The sequence below is a fragment of the Corvus brachyrhynchos genome, unplaced genomic scaffold, assembly GCF_000691975.1.
Source record: "Corvus brachyrhynchos isolate BGI_N302 unplaced genomic scaffold, ASM69197v1 scaffold437, whole genome shotgun sequence".
NCBI classification, from domain to species: Eukaryota; Metazoa; Chordata; class Aves; order Passeriformes; family Corvidae; genus Corvus; species Corvus brachyrhynchos.
This window is the reverse complement of record NW_008238962.1, coordinates 103,984-121,217: the sequence shown is the minus strand read 5'-3', so window position 1 is coordinate 121,217 and position 17,234 is coordinate 103,984. Positions and strand designations below refer to the sequence as shown.

The window sequence follows — 17,234 nt, the reverse complement described above, 5'->3', positions numbered from 1 at the left end:
TCCCGTTGGTGGGAATGCTGCACCTTCTCCATGGTTCTTCCATGGACAAAGAGCTGGATCATCCTGGGAAAAGTTTGGAGGGTTTTGGAACTCCCATCTGGAGCTGCCAGGCCCTCGTTGTCCCACCGGGAGCAGAATGGGATGTCCATGGATAAGGATGAATCCATCTCCTCCTGATCCCAACAACCTCTTCCAACTCCACTTCCTGATGGTTTTCCCATCAGAGAGACCCATCAGCCCATCCCAACCAAGAAGGAGAGAAGGAGACCCTCAGGTGCTTGGAAAACTTGATCCCAGCGTTCACCTTCTTCCCGAATTTACATTTCACTGCCCACATTCCAGATTTCACCTCACTCATTCTGGTTTTCCTAGGAATCAGCTTCAACCAATCAAAAAGCTTCCTAAAAAAAAGAATTCCAAGGAGGAAGTGACACTTCCAGGCTCCTAAAAATGGGAAGAGGGATTGGAAGTGTGGAAGAAGGGTTGGAGAGGTCATGGTGGGGTTGTGAGAACCCCACATCCCACAAAAGCTGAGAAACGAGGGCTTGAGCAGGAATTTAAAATTCCAGGTGCAGTCCAAACCCTGGGATATTGATATACATAGAATTCCATAGAATTCCATGTGAATTTTTGGGAACAGCACTACTTGCAGATGAAGAGCAGCAAAACCTTAAGGATGGAGGATTTTAGGATTTTATCCTGTTTTCCTATCACTTAATTTAGTTATAAATTAGCATAAAATATGAGTTTTCCATGATTATAGGGGCTGGATTTCTGTCCTAAGGACATGATCCCAGTCAGAAAATTCCAGATGGATCATGGGAGGCTTCAGGTAGAAGCCTGGACGTCTTCAGGCTCTGCTGCTCACCTTTCCCTGCATTTTTCACGGAGATATTTGTGCTGCCGGAGCGGTGCCGGGCACCGTGCCAGGCACAGGGAGGTTTTTCCGCCGCCGGCTCATCCCTGACCCTGGACTTCCCAGCGGGATGCGCTCGGAGCAGGCTGTGCTGGCGGTGCCCAGCTGGGAGGGAAGGGGGGCCGGGCTGCTTCCCTCATTCCCATCCCAGTTTAGCCCTGGAAAAAGGGATCTTAAGCTCAGGTGGAAGGTGGTGGGAGAAGATGCTCCCAAATCCCGCAGCCGGGGGAGGAAGGTGAGGAAGAGCGAGGGCACGGTGGGAATTTGGGATGGCACAGGGAGCCAGGTTGGTGCGGGGTGCCCGGGGATCCTTTGCTTTTCCCGTGCCGGCAAATCCCGACGCGTTCCATCGGAAAACAATATTTGAATTAATCATTCGAATCAAGGAGGGGGAAATCCACTTAATCCCTGCTCTAAATTTTAATCTTCACCTGCAAAGTCTAAACAACACCGGGGCAGAGGAAGAGATCTTGGAAAAATGCATGGTTTTGGGAATATTCTTGTTTTAAACCTCCTTCAGAGAAGCGTCGCCACGTCATTCCATTAAAAACCAGGAAAACCCTGTTAGAATAATTCCACTTAAGCCCACCCATGATTTATTCCCTTAGTCCCACCTTGATGGAGTGGAGCTGCCCCTTGACTCCGTTAAAAGCGTCAGGAATGTAAAAATCCATCATTTTGGTTGTTTTAATGGGTTTTTAAGGTATTTTGAGCTGTGGATGGTTGGAATTCTGGCTGGCATGAATAATGATATGTAAATGAGGGGAGGGGGGGGCTTTTACCTGCAGGTGTGGGGTGGGGGTGGCTGTGCCTCTCCAGAAAAAACAACTGGAAGCAAAGGAATTCCTGGATGAGGGAGCCGGCTTGTTCATGGAGCGCGCGGAACCCGGAGATTTCTCCACTCCCCTCCGTCGTTGACTTCTCGAAGGTTGGGAGAAGATCAAGGAGGAGGCTTTGGAGCAGGGAAGGAGATTTAAGAGAACATGGAAAAATCCTCCCCTAAAGCAGATGGAAATTATGTGGAAGTTATGCAAATTCCCAAAGAAATTTGATTTCTCTGATAGGAGATTCAGAGGGATTTGGGAAGCGGTTTGTCATGGAAATGTACAGAGTCGGTAGAATCTTCCCCACACGGAGAAAACAGCAGGGAGAACCCAGTGCCAAGCCAGAAATAACAGGAATACTTGGAATTTCTGCCGGATGCCCCATGCCAGGAAGGCGGCCGGGACTCGTTCTCCACTCCGGCATCCCTTGAATTTCTTGGAGCGGCCGCAGCGCTCGTGGGCAGCGATTTAAGCACAAAAAGGGCTTTTTTGGGATTCCTTTTGCAGGCAGAAAATTCCATTTATTCCATGGCAGAGGTTTTTTTTTGTGGGGTTTAGCCATAATCCAGGGCAGCACGATGGAGCTTTCAGAAATATTGCTTCCCGTTATTTAATATTTGGATTGAAAGCTCGGCCCTGACGAGGTGATTTGACAGCAACGCCGCTGCTCCGTTGAGGATTTTTATTCGGATCCACTGCTGCCAGATGCTGCAGGCTGGAATATTAATGCCAGCTGCAAAGCTGGGAATTAAGCGGTGGTTTCACCTGGTTTGAGTTAAAACACCTGGATTTAGGAGGGATTCGTGTTCGGGTGGGGGGGGGGAAAGAGGGAAAACGTGGATTTCTGCAGGGCACTTCCAGATCATCTCATTCCAACCCCTTTCCATGAGCAGGGACATCTTCCACTATCCCAGGTTGCTCCAATCCGGATTTGGACACTTCCAAGGATGGAGCAGCCACAGATTCTCTGGGAATTCCATTCCTCCACCTCACCACCCTCACAGGGAGGAATTCCTTCCCAAAATCCCATCCATCCCTGCCCTCTGGCAGTGGGAAGCCATTCCCTGGGTCCTGTCCCTCCATCCCTTGTCCAAAATCCCTCTCCAGCTCTCCTGGAGCCCCTTTAGGCACTGGAAGAGGCTCTGAGGTCTACCTGGATACTTCCTCCCTTCTCCAGGCTGGACATTCCCAGCTCTCCCAGCCTCTCTCCAAACCTCAGAGCATCTCCACGTCCTCTTCTGGACTCACTCCAGCAGCTCCACATCCTTCTGCTCTTGGATCCCAGAGCTGGATGTGCAAAGCTTTTCCCCCTTGGACACAGATAAAGCTTGAATTCCTTGTCCGCGGGCAATAAAAAAAGTGGGAAAAGGAGAATCAAGAAGCAGAGGGTTAACGAGGATGTGGCTCGGGAGCAGAGCTTGGATCCATGCGGAGGATGTGATCCATCTCTCCATGGCTTCCAAGACCATCTCCCAAGGGTCGGGAACGTTGTTTGCAGATGGTGAAGAAATCCAAAGGCAGAATTCCCGGCACGAGCGGCTCTGGGTGGGATGTGCTGCCTGGATCTGCTGGGAATCCTCTGTGGCTCTTCTGTTGTCTTTCCTCACAATTTTTGGGATGTGTGTATAAAAGTCAGGTTATTAATGAGGATTAAAGACATCCAGGTCTTCCAGAAGAAACAGGGAATGATCCAAGGTCCTTGTGCATAATTTGGGCAGGAAAAGCAGATTTTTCAGGAGCTGAGCAAGGTTGGAAGGGGCTTGGAGCAACCTGGGATAGTGGAAAATGTCCCAGCCCGTGGCAGAGGGGTGGAACTGGATGAGGTTTAAAGCCCCTTCCAACCCAAACCATTCCATGAATCCATGATTTTGTGGTTGTGGAGGGAATTTTGAGGGTCTGGAAGGGCTCCATGAGGGGTTGAGATTCATCAAACTGGGGTGGAGGAATCCAAACTCATCCAGGTCTTCGACAGCAGGAACTTCGCAGGAGGCTCAAGTCCCCAGGAGCTCCACAGGAGCTTCTAAAGGTGAAAAAGGAAGGAATAAATTATTCCCAAACCCCTTAGAGCAAGGACAAAGTCACGGATAAACAAGGAGCACAGTCCTGAGGCTTTTTGTGGGAATTTTTCCCTCCAAACTCAGTGATTGAACTCGTTCCACCTTTTCCTGGAGGACAGAAGGGACAAATGGCTGGGAATAAATGAGAGTTGGAGAGGGATGAACCGGGAGAGCAGACGGTGCCTCCGGCATCTTCTGTTCCAGCGTGGGATTGGTGACAGGATGTGCCTCTCCCTGTGCCTTGGGAACAGCCAATTCCAGCTCAGATCCCTCCTGTGAGCCGGGCAGCTCCGAAAAATCCATCTTTGCTCTTCCTCCTGAGTGTCCCCTGCCCCGATGGCCTTTCCCAAGGACTTGGAACAGGGAGAGAGCAGATGAAAATCCACTGTGCCAGGGAAGAATTCCTCGTGGGAGAATTTCTTCCCAGTATCCAATCCCTTGGGCAAGGACAACTTCCACCATCCCAGGTTGCTCCAAGCCCTGTCCAGCCTGGCCTCGGACACTTCCAGGGATGGGGCAGCCACAGCTTCTCTGGGAATTCCAGTCCAGCCCCTCACCACCCTCACAGCTGAGAATTCCTTCCCATTATCCCATCCAATCCTGCCCCCTGGCAGTGGGAAGCCATTCCCTGTGTCCTGTCACTCCTAGTCCAATATCCAATCCCATCCAATTCCTCACATCTCCATCTCTCCACTCTTGGGGTGCTTGGGAATCTCCATCCTCCAGGCTCCACAGTGGTTTGGGAGGTTTGGGACCAGCCAAACCATTCCGGGGATGGAATTCTGACCTCCCCCCTGTGATGTTTCTCCCTGCAGGACCTCATCCCTCCGATGGAACGCCGGCACCAAGGAGCGGATGCTGATCAAGGTGACGGATCGGGAGCCCAGCTTCCTCCTCCACCAAGGCAACGGCTACGCCCCCGAAAACCAACCGGGCTCCCGCTCCCGCCGACCCTCGGGCGGCCAACAGTCGCCCAACCTCCAAACCTTCTCCTCCGACGCTGACAACTCCGTGTTTTTCCCGGAGAGGAAGCAGTCGCCCTTCCTGAAGAGGGCTGAGCACGTGGGCAGCTGCTCACCGCTGCTGGGCCGGGGCGATTCCTTCTGTTCGCCGCTCCAAGCGCAGCACCGCAAACATTCCAGCGAATCCCAGCCCTCGTCGCCCCGCTACGCCTACGAGCCCCCGCTCTACGAGGAGCCCCCCATGGAATACCAGGCTCCCATCTATGACGAGCCCCCCGTGGACATGCAGTACGAAGCCAGCGGGAGCTACAAAGCCGGATCTCCGCAGAAATCGCCCATCCGAAAGCCTCACCCTTTCCTTCAGTCACCCAAGCAAGGCTCCAACTCGCCGTACCAGCAGTTGGTGCTCACCAAGCAGAAGTGTCCCGACCGCTTCATGAGCCTGGAATACAGCCCCGCCGGCAAGGAATACGTCAGGCAATTGGTCTACGTGGAGCAGTCGGGTTCCAGCCCTAAAATGAAGACGGGCTTGAGGCACAAATATTCCCCCAATCCCATCGGCGGCTCCTACTCGCTGCAGCACAGCCCCTGCCTGGTGCGGGATCAACGCCTGGAGATCAAATCGGGCGACTACAGCAGCATGGAGGGACCCGACTTCTGTCCCGGCCCGACAGGGGCCCAGGTGGCCCAGGGCGAGGACTCCATGTCGTGGTCCAGCCAGCAGGACACCTTGTCCTCCACCGGTTACTCGCCCTCTACCAGGAAGAGGAAAAGCCGGAAGCCTTCGGTGACCCACGACCCCAACGCCTCCTCCACGGACGGCTCTGGGGACCGGGAGGTGTTGGGCGAGCTGGGTGAGGAACGAGCCACGCCAGGACCCAACAGGTCCCCAATGAACCGGACGGAGAGCAAGGCGGTGGAGGCGGAGGCGGCGCGGGGCTTCCCGGAGCCTTTCCTGGCGCAGGCATGCCTGGCTTGGGAAGCACAGCAGGCCCACTACCACATGAAGCAACGGAGCAGTTGGGATTCCCAAAAGGACGGTTCGGGCTACGAGAGCGACGGCGCCCTCCCGCTGCCCATGCCAGGCCCGGTGGTGCGAGCCTTCAGCGAGGACGAGGCGTTGGCGCAGCAGGAGAACAAGCACTGGAAGAGGAACACCTTCGAGAAGCTGGGCTTCCCCCAGATCCTGCTGGAGGAGAGCGTCTCCGTCCAGACCAACCTGGCCTCCCCTGAGCCCTACCTGCATCCATCTCAGGTAATGCCCTTGGGAATATTCTTGGGTTTGGGGGTTTCCCCTGTGGCCCGTGAGGTCAATTCTGGTTAAAGCTTCTCCTCCTCCAGTGTAGATCCAGCGGGATGGTCCCCGGGCCGATCCCACACCAGGATTGGGCATGGGCACCTCGGTGCCATGGCAGCCTCAGCTCTGTGCTGTGGCTTCTTCTGCCTTGGTGGGGGGCAGATCCTGGATCCACCCAGTTCCCAGGGGATTCCTGAGTGCCCATCCCTGGTTGATCCCTCAAAGAAGTTGGTCCTTGGCAAGGTGGTGCCTCAAAGAAGTTGGTCCTTAGCAAGGTGGTCCCTCAAAACCTTGAGATGAAAGAGCCACCAGTTTTCCAGGATTTTCTTCCCAGGGTTGTGAGCTGCCTGTTGCCTCCCTGGAACTGAGCTGCCCCATTCCTGGAGATCCCTCCTGCCCCAAACTCCCATTCCAGAGGAGCCCCTGGGGCTTTGACCTGGAATTGCTGGAGCTGGTGCATCCCATGTGCCTAGATTCCAGCCCATCAGATGTTTCCCTGGTTTTTTGGATGTCCTCCATCAGCTTCTGGACATCCTCCATCAGTCCGTTCCCCTCCAGGGAAAGGCTGGAAAAGGCTGAGAAAAGCAGGGAAAGGCTATCAGGGCTTTTAAAGAAACGGGTGATGATGCCACGTGTGGGGATAAATCCCACCTGGAAAACTGCCTGGAAGATGGAACTTGGCATCAGCAAGACCCCTGGACATGGACCTGGGAAACAGCAAATCATCTGGAAAATGCCTTTTTTGCCCATGGGAATGTGGAAGGAAACCCGTGGAGCGTCACATCCAAAGGCAGCGGAAGAAAATTCCCAAGGTGCCGTTGTCCCCAAAGACTTGGTGCTGGACGAGGAGGTCCAAACCCAAAACTGGAGAGCTCCAGGTCCCCTTTGGATGCTCACGTTGGCCAGGAGGGAAAGCAGCCATCGTTAGTGATCCTACACCTTCTGCATGGAGCTTGGGATGTGGTGGGAATCTTCTCCACTTCCCAGAGTTTTCTGTCTGGGTGGCCCCATCTGTTGTCCTCGAGCTCAGGGACACCACGGTGGTGGGACACTGGCACCAGTTTCCCAGAGAAGCTGCGGCTGCCCCATCCCTGAAGTGTCCAAGGTCAGGTTGGACGGGGTTTGGAGCAACCTGGGACAGTGGAAGGTGTCCCTGGCCGTTGGAATGGGATGATCTTGAAGGTCCCTTCCAACCCAAACCCTTCCATGGTCATGGCTGTGGTTGCCACCAATGGAGTGTCCCCCATTGAGGTGTATCCAATCCCCATCCACGTGGCTCCAAGACCTTCTCCCTTGAGGATTCCCTAATTCCTGAGGTGACAATGGTCACCCCATGGGACAGGCAGGAGGTCACAGCCATTTTCCATTAACGCCCGATAGTTTATCCCCTTCTTGTAGGCCAGGGCATCCCCCAAGTTCATTTAGGTGCTAATTAGGGTTAATTAGGGCTGAAGTTAATTTCCTGTTGGCTCTGGCAGCAGGGGATCCATCACATTTCGCTTCCAGTGTCACTCCCTGGCCTGACCATCTGTCCTTGGCTGGAGAAGGTTGATGTCCCTATCCAACGTGGTCCTTTCCTTCTCTCTGGGTGTTCTTGGTGTACAACATGGCTCTGGTCCAGCCCATGGACCAGTTTTTGGAAGAGCCACATCCCCAACAGCTGTCAAGCGACACCTTCAAGCATCTCCTGCATCTCCTTCCACCCAGGAAACCCCATGGGCCTCCAGCTGACCAGCAGGTTGGAGGACACAGAAGGACCTCTGGGGTGATGTGACATCTGCAGGGACAGCAGGGCTGGGTCCCTCGAGGGGGGAAGCTCCTGTGTCCCCATCCTGTGTCCCTGCCATTGTCACCGCGGTCAAGATGGGAGCGGAGCGATGTCGATGGAAAGAGATCTCGACATTGGCACAGGACGAGTTGTTGAAGAGACAAGAAACTTGTTTGAAGAAGTAGAAGCTCAAGTCACCTGCCAGCAGCTCTGGGGGTTCTTTGGGTGGCTTCCTTGTCCCCTCCTGGATTTTCCACCTCCTGGATCTTTCCACCTTCTGCTTTTCTTCTGTTCCTCATCGAAAGCCCAACCCTGAGTCCGTGGCAGCACTGGAGTCGCCCACGGACCCTCCTGGGGGCCACCATTGTGGTTCCTCCACACATGTTGGGGACAGCGGTGTCACCTCTGGATGGTGTGGAACGTCCTTCCCTGCCATGGGTCACATCCCCAGGGCCACTGAACCCAGGTGATGCTGGCCTGGATGTTGCAGAAGAAATGATGAAGCCACTTTGGCTGGCTGCAGGACCATGGAATTGTCCATCCCAATTATCCTTGTTTGCTTCCTCCATGTTGGTCACCAGCTGTTGGGGTGTCCCTCCACCTCCTGGGGTGACATCCACAAGCTGTGCTGGTTCCAGTAGGAGGAGGACACTGGTCCACAGGGGTCCTCTGGCTCCTTCCCAGCTGGATGCTCTGCAGAGGTCAAGGTTAAATCCTGAGCATCTCCTGTCCCTTGGGATGTACAGAAGGACCACCCACATTGCTCATGGCTTGGAGAAGCCACCAGCCTCCTCCTGTGGCCGCTGGAGAACCACCCTTGAAGGTGATTTTGGGCAGAGGGGGTTTCCTGGGGGGCCGTTACAGGTGGGTGTGTCCCCAAAGGATGGGTGGAGCCCAAAGCCACTCGCTCTTTGTTTCCCCCATGTTGCCACCAGCTTCTTCTGTCCATGACCCCATTGATCAAGTGTGAAGAGAGTCCAGCATGTCACTTACCCCCACTGGTCCCCTCCCTCCTGATGCCGATTGGTTCCACAGCCCACCTTGGCTGCTGGCACCGGGCCGGTTCCACTTGGCCATGATGCGATGGAGGAGAAGTTCCTTGGAGAGGATGTGGTTTATGGGAAGACCTCTGAATGCTGCAACGGTTGGTTGGTTGGTTGGTTGATTGATTGACTGATTGATTGATTTGTTGGTTGATTGGCTGGTTGATTGGATCATTGTTTTGTTGCCTGGTCAGTCGGTTCATTGCGTGGTTGATTGGTTTGTTGGTCATTGATTGGCTGGTTCAGTGGTTCATTGGTTGGTTGATTGGTTTGTTGATTCATTGGTTCATTGGTTTGTTGGCTGGTCGGTTGGTTCATTGGTTGATTGATTGATGGATTGATTGGTTTGTTGGATCGATTCATTGGTTGGTTGGTTGGTTGGTCTGTTGGTTTCTCCACTGGTCAGTCGGTTGATTGGTTTGTTGGCTGATTTATTGGTTGAATGATTGGTTGGTTGATTGATTGATGGGTTGGTTGGTTGGTTGATTGATTGATGGGTTGGTTCGTTGCTTGGTTGATTGATCAGTTTGCTGGTTCCTTGGTTGATTGATCGATCGGTTTGTTGGTTGATTTATTGGTTGGTTAATTGATTCATTCATTCATTGCTTGGTTGATTGATCAGTTGGTTGGTTGGTTAGTTGATTGATTGGTTGTTTCATTGATAGGTTGGTTCATTGATTTTTTCATTAGTTGCTTTATTGCTTGGTTTGTTGTTCTGTTGATTTCTTGGTTGGTTCACTGGTTGTTTGATTGATTGATTTGTTGGTTGGTTGCCTGGTTGGTTGCTTGGTTAATTGATCAGTTTCTTGGTTGGTTGATTGATCGTTTTACTGGCTGGTTCTTTCATTGGTTGGTTTGTTGGTTAATTGATTGATTGCTTGATTGATTTACTGGCTGGTTGTTTCATTGGTTGATTTTTTGGTTGACTGGTTTGTTGATTGATCAGTTGGTTGGTTGGTTCATTGGTTGGTTGGTCCATTTGTTGATCTGTTGGTTTCTTGGTTGGTTGATTGATCGATCGATTGATCAGTCGATCGTTCCATCAGTGCTCCCATCCCACCAGCACCGCTGACCTGTCCACCTGTTGTCCCCTAGTCCGAGGACCTCGGTGCCTGCGCCCAGTTCGAGAGCAGCCGGCAGACCCGGAACATGATGCCGAGCGCCAGCTGCGTCTTCCCCACCTTCAACCTGCGCAAGCCCTCCTCGGAGACGGACATTGAGAACTGGGCCTCCAAGCACTTCAACAAGCACACCCACTTTTTTTTGGTCTCCATCGCCAACATGCTGGCCTGGAGCAGCGAATCCATCAAGAAACCCATGATCATGACCAACGACCGCAACGTCAAGAAGGAGGCGTGCGAGATCTTCAAACTCATCCAGATGTACATGGGCGACCGGCGGGCCAAGACGGACCAGCTCAACGTGGCCTTGGAGATCGCCACCAAAGGTTGGAGCATGCAGGGGCTGCGAGATGAGCTCTACATCCAGCTGTGCCGGCAGACCACCGAGAACTTCCGTTACGAGAGCCTGGCCCGCGGCTGGGAGCTCATGGCCATTTGTTTGGCCTTTTTCCCACCCACTCCCAAATTCCATTCCTACCTAGAAGGATACATTTACCGGCACATGGATCCGGTGAATGACACGAAAGGTAAGTGAGGAAGTGCGGCCCGGTGGCTTCTGTGCCCATCCTCAATCCCTGGAAGTATTCCAGGCCAGGTTGGATGGGGTTTGGAGCGAGCTGGGATAGTAGAAGTTGTCCCTGGATGGTCTTTATGGTCCCTTCCAACCCAAACCATTCCATAATGTCACAACCCATTGATTTGGTCCCTTTCCCCTTGGCTGAGTCTCCTCATGGAAAGGTGGATGAGGAACTCATCCAAGATCCCTCCTGGAGGTGCACCCAGTGGTGTGGGGGCTTTCCCAGCCTCCTCCTTGCCGGAAATCCAACGGGAGATCCAACAGGAAATGAGCTTTGACACCTTTGCTGCAGGATCAGCATCATCCCCACTCCTCGAACTTCTCCCATCCCCTGAAGTTCCTTCCAACCCAACCTTCAGAGGTTCCTTCCAACCCAAATGGTTCCTTCCAACCCATCCATGATTCCATGGTTTCACCATCATTTCCACCTCCAGATGGTTCTTCCAGCTTCTCAAGTAGCTTTGGATCCAAAATTCCATGGTTTCACCATCACTTCCACCTCCAGATGGTTCTTCTTGCGTAGCTTTGGATCCCAAAAAAATCCCCCGTGTTGAGATGGGACCCAGAAGATTCCCATCTCCTGAGGTTTTTGGTCATGGCAGGAAAAGAAGACATAAATTGGGGTTATTTGGGAATTTTAGGAGAGCCTCTCCAGTCCTTGGATTGGTTATCCCAAATCCTTCACCACTGATGCTGATCTGGATGTCCCCATGGCTTGATGTCACCTCTCAGTAGGTTATGGATGAGGTGGAATTGGGGATCCAGGAGGATTTGGGGGTTTGCCACTGGGAGATGGACCCCAAAGTGCTCCAGGGGTTCCCAGGTTCCCTTCAACTCCTGGGGGACAACGGTGGCACAGCTTGGGAACACGAGGAGATGATCCCAACCCAGGTGTCCATGGAAGGTGAAGACGACCTCGTGTGCTGGAGCATTCCCGATGGGATGCAGCTCCAGGAATGTCAGGGTGGGTTGGGTTGGTCCCACCAGACGTGTCAAACTCATTTCCCGCTGGATTTGGCACCTCAGGAAAGGCTCCGCCCACAACAGCTCCCATCCAATCAGTGCCGGTCCCTGACATCGCTCCCAAATTCCATCCTCATTTTGAGTTCCGTGTCATTTTCCGGAATTTCGTTGTCTTTGTGTCGAGTCATTGATTGGTTTCATTGTTGTTGTGACGTTGATTTGTTTTGATTTGCATTTTCAATTCCATCTCATTTGTTTAAATTTGCATTTTCATTGTCATTTTAATTGGGGTTTTATTTCCATTTTATTTTCATTTTATTTTCATTTTCATTTCCGTTTCAATTTGCGTTTCAATTTGCATTTCACTTCAGTTCTTCTTTTAATTTAATTTCAATTTCTCAATTTCATTTCAATTCCAATTTTAATTTAATTTCAATTTTTAAATTTGAACTTCATTTCAATTTTTCAATTTCATTTCAATGTTTACTTTAATTTCAATTTTAATTTCGATTTTAATGCAATTTTTAAATTTGAATTTCATTTCAATTTTTGAATTTCATGTCAATGTTTATTTTGCTTTCAATGTTAATTTCAATTTTCATTTCAATTTTAATTTCAATTTCAGTTTTTAAATTTTAATTTAATTTCAATTTTTAATTTCCGTTTTATTTCAATTTCAATTTTCATTTTGATTTTTCATTTAATTTCAATTTTTTATTTTCATTTCAATTTTCACTTCAACTCTTCTTTTAATTTCAATGTTTAATTTTAATTTTAATTTCATCTCAATTTATTTTCATTTCAACTTTTAATTTCAATGTTTATTTTCATTTCACAGTTTTTTATTGAATTTCATTTCAAATTTTTACTTTCATTCCAATTTTCATTTCATTTCAGTTTTTTACTTTCAGTTTCAATTTTTGTTTTAATTCCAATTTAATTTCAATTTCCATTTAATTTCAAAATTTAATTTCAATTTTCATTTCAAATTTTAATTTCGAATTTCAATTTAATTTCCATTCCCGTTTCCTTTCACATTTTAATTTCAAATTCAAATTTTAATTTCAAATTTAAATGTTGAATTTCAATATTAATTTCACTTCAATTTTTTCCTTTCATTTCAATTTAATTTCCATTTCCAGTTCAAATTTTAATTTCCATTTCAAATTTTAATTTTGAATTTTAATTTTGAATTTCAATTTTAACTTCAATTTTTTACTTTAATTTCAATTTAATTTCAATTTCCAATTCAAATTTCCATTTCAATTTGAAATTTTAATTTTAATTTCCATTTTAATGTCAAATTTTCATTTCGAATTTCAATTTGCATTTCCATTTTTTTTTCCATTTCAATTTTATTTCGATTTCATTTGAATTTCCATTGTTGATTCCAATTCCAATGTTCGTTTCCGTTTGCTGCTGCCATGACCTCCCCCCGTGAGTTCCTTTTCCAGCCTCACTTCCCGCTGTCCCCGCGTTCCGGGTGTTTTTTCCCAGTGTCGCGGCACCTCCGCCACCTCCTGGAAAGGACCAATAAGAAGAAACCCAAATTGCGAAAGAAACCCAAGCCCCAAATCGAGGAGCACCAGGGTAGGGACTCCCCAAAATTCCGGGAGCGCCCGGAATTGCCGAGGGATCCTTGGGATGGGCAGAGGGAGAACAGGGAGAGAGGGACTGGTTGATTAATTGGGCTAATTAAATAGGGGTGAGATAGACTTGGTGTAATTTATATAATATTAATATTTATACTGATTATAATAATAATAATAATTATGATAATGAAAATTATAAGAGTAATAATAATAGGAATAATTAAATAGGGGCAAGATAGACTTGTATTTTATATAATTGTAGTAATAATAATAACTATAACATTAATAATAATAAGGTTAATAAAAGAACGGTGAGATAGATTTGGCAAAATTTATATAATAATAATAATTATTATTATTATTATTTTACTGTTTCATTATTTTTAGCATCAATATAATTAGTATCATTTTTATTTCATTATTTATTAGTATTAGTATATTATTAATACTGTATTGCTGTAACTAATAATTACATGAATAATAATGCATTATTACTAAAACAAATATATTAATAATAAAATCATTACTATTATATTAACTGGATACTTTTAATATATAATTAATACCTTGAAAATATAATATAATAACATATAAGACAATTTATAGCATATTATACATTATTATATAATATCCAAGACATTATTTTTATTATTATATATTATGTATCATATTACATATTATAGATGGATAATAGGGATATTATTTTAAATATTTTAAATTTTTGGAGATATTTTAATTTAAATTTTTTGTTTATTTAATTTTTAATATATCACAGATATAAATATAATAAGGATTTTATATCATATTTGCAATTAGAATTAGGATATGTAACATATATCGTAAAAAATACAATTATATGATACGTAGTTGCCTCACAATAATTTATTGATAGAAAATAGAGATATAAAATAGAGATATTTAATTTCAATATAAAATATAAATATTCATAGAATTGGATGTAATGTTGCATACAAATATTTTATTTATTTCCCATGTAATATAATTTGAGATGCATATTTTTATTATCTGTGTTTCTAATCTTGGGCTTTCTAATAATCTAAATTTATATATTGGTATGTAACATTAGAATATATTTATAAAATTTATTGTATATAAAGTCGGTATTTATAAATTAACTATACTTACATATTTAATGTAACATTAGAATATATTTATAGATTTATATAATTTACTATATATAAAGCCAATATTTTAAAATGATAAAATCTAACACTATTAATACACATTATTATGAATTCGATTTCTATTATTATTAATATTGTCATTTTATATTCGATATTATTACAATATTACGTATTGTATATTAATTTATATCATACATACATTAAATATTTTACATTATTTTATATTATATAATACATAAAATGTAATACGTAATATAATATGTATTGTGTCATATGTAATATTCAATATATCATATATAATACATAACACATAATATAAGGTACAATATACACTATATAATATGCAATATACACTATACAATATATAATATAGAAGAGATAATATGTAATATATCATGCATAATATGTAATATATAACATATAATGTATCATATACAACATATTCATATATTATATAGATGATATAATATATATGATGTAATCCATAATATAAAATATATAATATATAATATATATAATTATATCTCATCTTTAAATATCTCTAAATTCAATATATCAATTATATAAGATATAGAATATTAGCGATAATTATCGATCTGCTTCTATTATAATTAATACTGTAATTTCATATTCGATATTATTACAGTATTATTCTATATATTCTATATTATTACAATATTTCATATTCAATATTATACATATTACATGATATTACATTATTTTATATTACATAACATAGCATGTATCATATATACTATATAATATATGTCATTTACAATACATAATATACATTATATATAATATGATTTATAATATATAATACATAATGTGTAATATATATAATTCTATCTCATTTATAAATATCGCCAAATCCAATATATCTTCAATTATATAATATGTAGAGATAGAATATTATTGATAACTATGGATCAATCCCTATGTTTTATAATTCTCTATAACATTACAATTAATATTTTCTAGCAGTTCTCCATTATATATTCTCTAAATAATATCAACAATTTAAATAAATCTGATTTGTAATGTTATCGGTAAATCGATATTTATCAATTAATATATTATACCTATTAATATATTTATTTATTTGTTCTATTTATAGATCAATATTTATTAGCAAGATTCTATTATCCGTTACTTAAATTAATTAATTCTAAAGATACCTTGTCTAGAAATTAATATTTCTGACATTTATATCTTTTCTAGAAATATTCCATTATATTTTAATTAACACAAACTACTTCTGAATATAAATTATATATTTCTATAAAATACATTCATTCTAAATGGATATTATATATATATAATTATAAATTAGGTATCATTTAATAGATATTTATCATATTTACTAGAAATTTATTACTAATATCAAGTATTAAACAATATAGTCTGATATAATTATATATTATTTCTAAAATTACTCTAATTACTTGTTAATAATATTAATAATATTAAAATAAATAATTTAGTATTATAAATACCAAATAATTATACCATATATTCTGATATAATTATATATAATATAATGCCTAAGATTAATTATTTATTAATAATTATATTATTTATATTGAAATAAGAGGTAATATAATGTTATTCATAATAATTATAATAATGATAATGATATTAATAATTAAGAATTATTAATAACTATAAATATATATTATTTTATCTTAGAAGAACATTAATGGTATAATGCTATATTTAATTAATATATTATTAGTTATTAATTCATTGATTTAATACTGATTAACCAAAGACATTTAATTTATTTAATAATATAATTTATTAATTTTTATTAATATGATTTCTTTAATTGATGTCATTAATATAATTGACTTAATTAATAGAATTAATTTATATCATATAATTAATTGAATTGAGAAAATCCCCTTGGAATCCACCATTGGGGTTTCCCGATGCCGGACGACCCCGAGGTGCCTCCAGAATCTCCAGTGGGATTGAGGGAAATGTGGGATCCCTGCAATTCCCAGCATTCCTCTGGGTTTGGGTGGATTTTGTGGGAATTCCCCCTCCGGAGCCGGATTCCGGATGGATTCAAGTGGAGGAACCTCAAGGGGACACCCAAGAAGGGCTTTAGGAGATCCAAGAGTTCAGGGGGAGGATGATCCTTCATCCGCGCCGGAAAAGTTGGGATGAGATCCCATCAAATCCACCCTCGGCACCCCTGGAGGTGACACCGAGCAGATTTGGGGTCGTTGATCCATCTTCTCCTGGCCTGCATCCCAAAATCCAACCTGGTCTCCTGGATCGAGTTTGGATTAGATGGTCCTCCAAGGTCCCTTCCCACCCAAACCATTCCATGATTCCATGATTTCCTGAGTGGATTCCATGATTCCATGAGTGGATTCCATGGTTTGAGGTCACCCGGTATTGGATGTCCCTCAAGGCTCTTCCATCGAGGTGCCTTCAGACCCACCCCACCCATCCATCAACCCCTCCAGAGCCAAAAATCCATCAGGAATCCTTTGGAAGACACCAGCACCAGGGATGGAGGGGGGGATCCCAAGGCACCGAGTTTGGGTTTGACCAAAAAATGTCCCTTGGAGGGTCACCCATCCAGCAGGTCTTCTTCAGAAGGTGCCACCAGGTCCCCAGGGTTGTTGGGATGGTCCAGAAGGTGTCACCAGGTGCCACAGGCTCTGGGAATGATCCAGAAGGTTCCACCAGGTCCCCAGAGCTTCTTCTGGGATGGTCCAGAAGGTTCCATCAAGTCCCCAGGGTTGTTGGGATGGTCCAGAAGGTGCCACCAGGTCCCCAGGGCTGTGGGGCTGCTGAAGCATCTCCCTTGGGATGATCCCACTGGCTCCTCAGAGATGTTCCAAGGGGTTCAGGGCATCATCTCCTTGTTGGAGGACATCAGGAAGAGGAGATGGGATGAGGATGGAAGTGGTGGGATCAGGAGAAGATGGATGGGGTGAGGGGGGGCGGGGGGG

The 17,234-nt window shown here is 44.6% G+C and overlaps 1 protein-coding gene across 4 annotated transcripts in view; it reads left to right on the top strand.

Moving 5' to 3' along the window:
- Positions 1-17,234, top strand: part of ARHGAP39 (Rho GTPase activating protein 39) — a 63,441-nt gene that overhangs the window by 41,284 nt on the left and 4,923 nt on the right. For 3 of the 4 annotated variants that reach the window (XM_017738653.1, XM_017738654.1, XM_017738652.1), the window contains exons 4-6: positions 4,613-6,014; positions 9,963-10,515; positions 13,026-13,118. In XM_017738653.1, coding sequence (XP_017594142.1) covers positions 4,613-6,014; positions 9,963-10,515; positions 13,026-13,118 — 2,048 coding nt within the window. The remainder of the gene's footprint in view (positions 1-4,612; positions 6,015-9,962; positions 10,516-13,025; positions 13,119-17,234) is intronic. The other variant, XM_017738655.1, reaches the window with a different exon arrangement.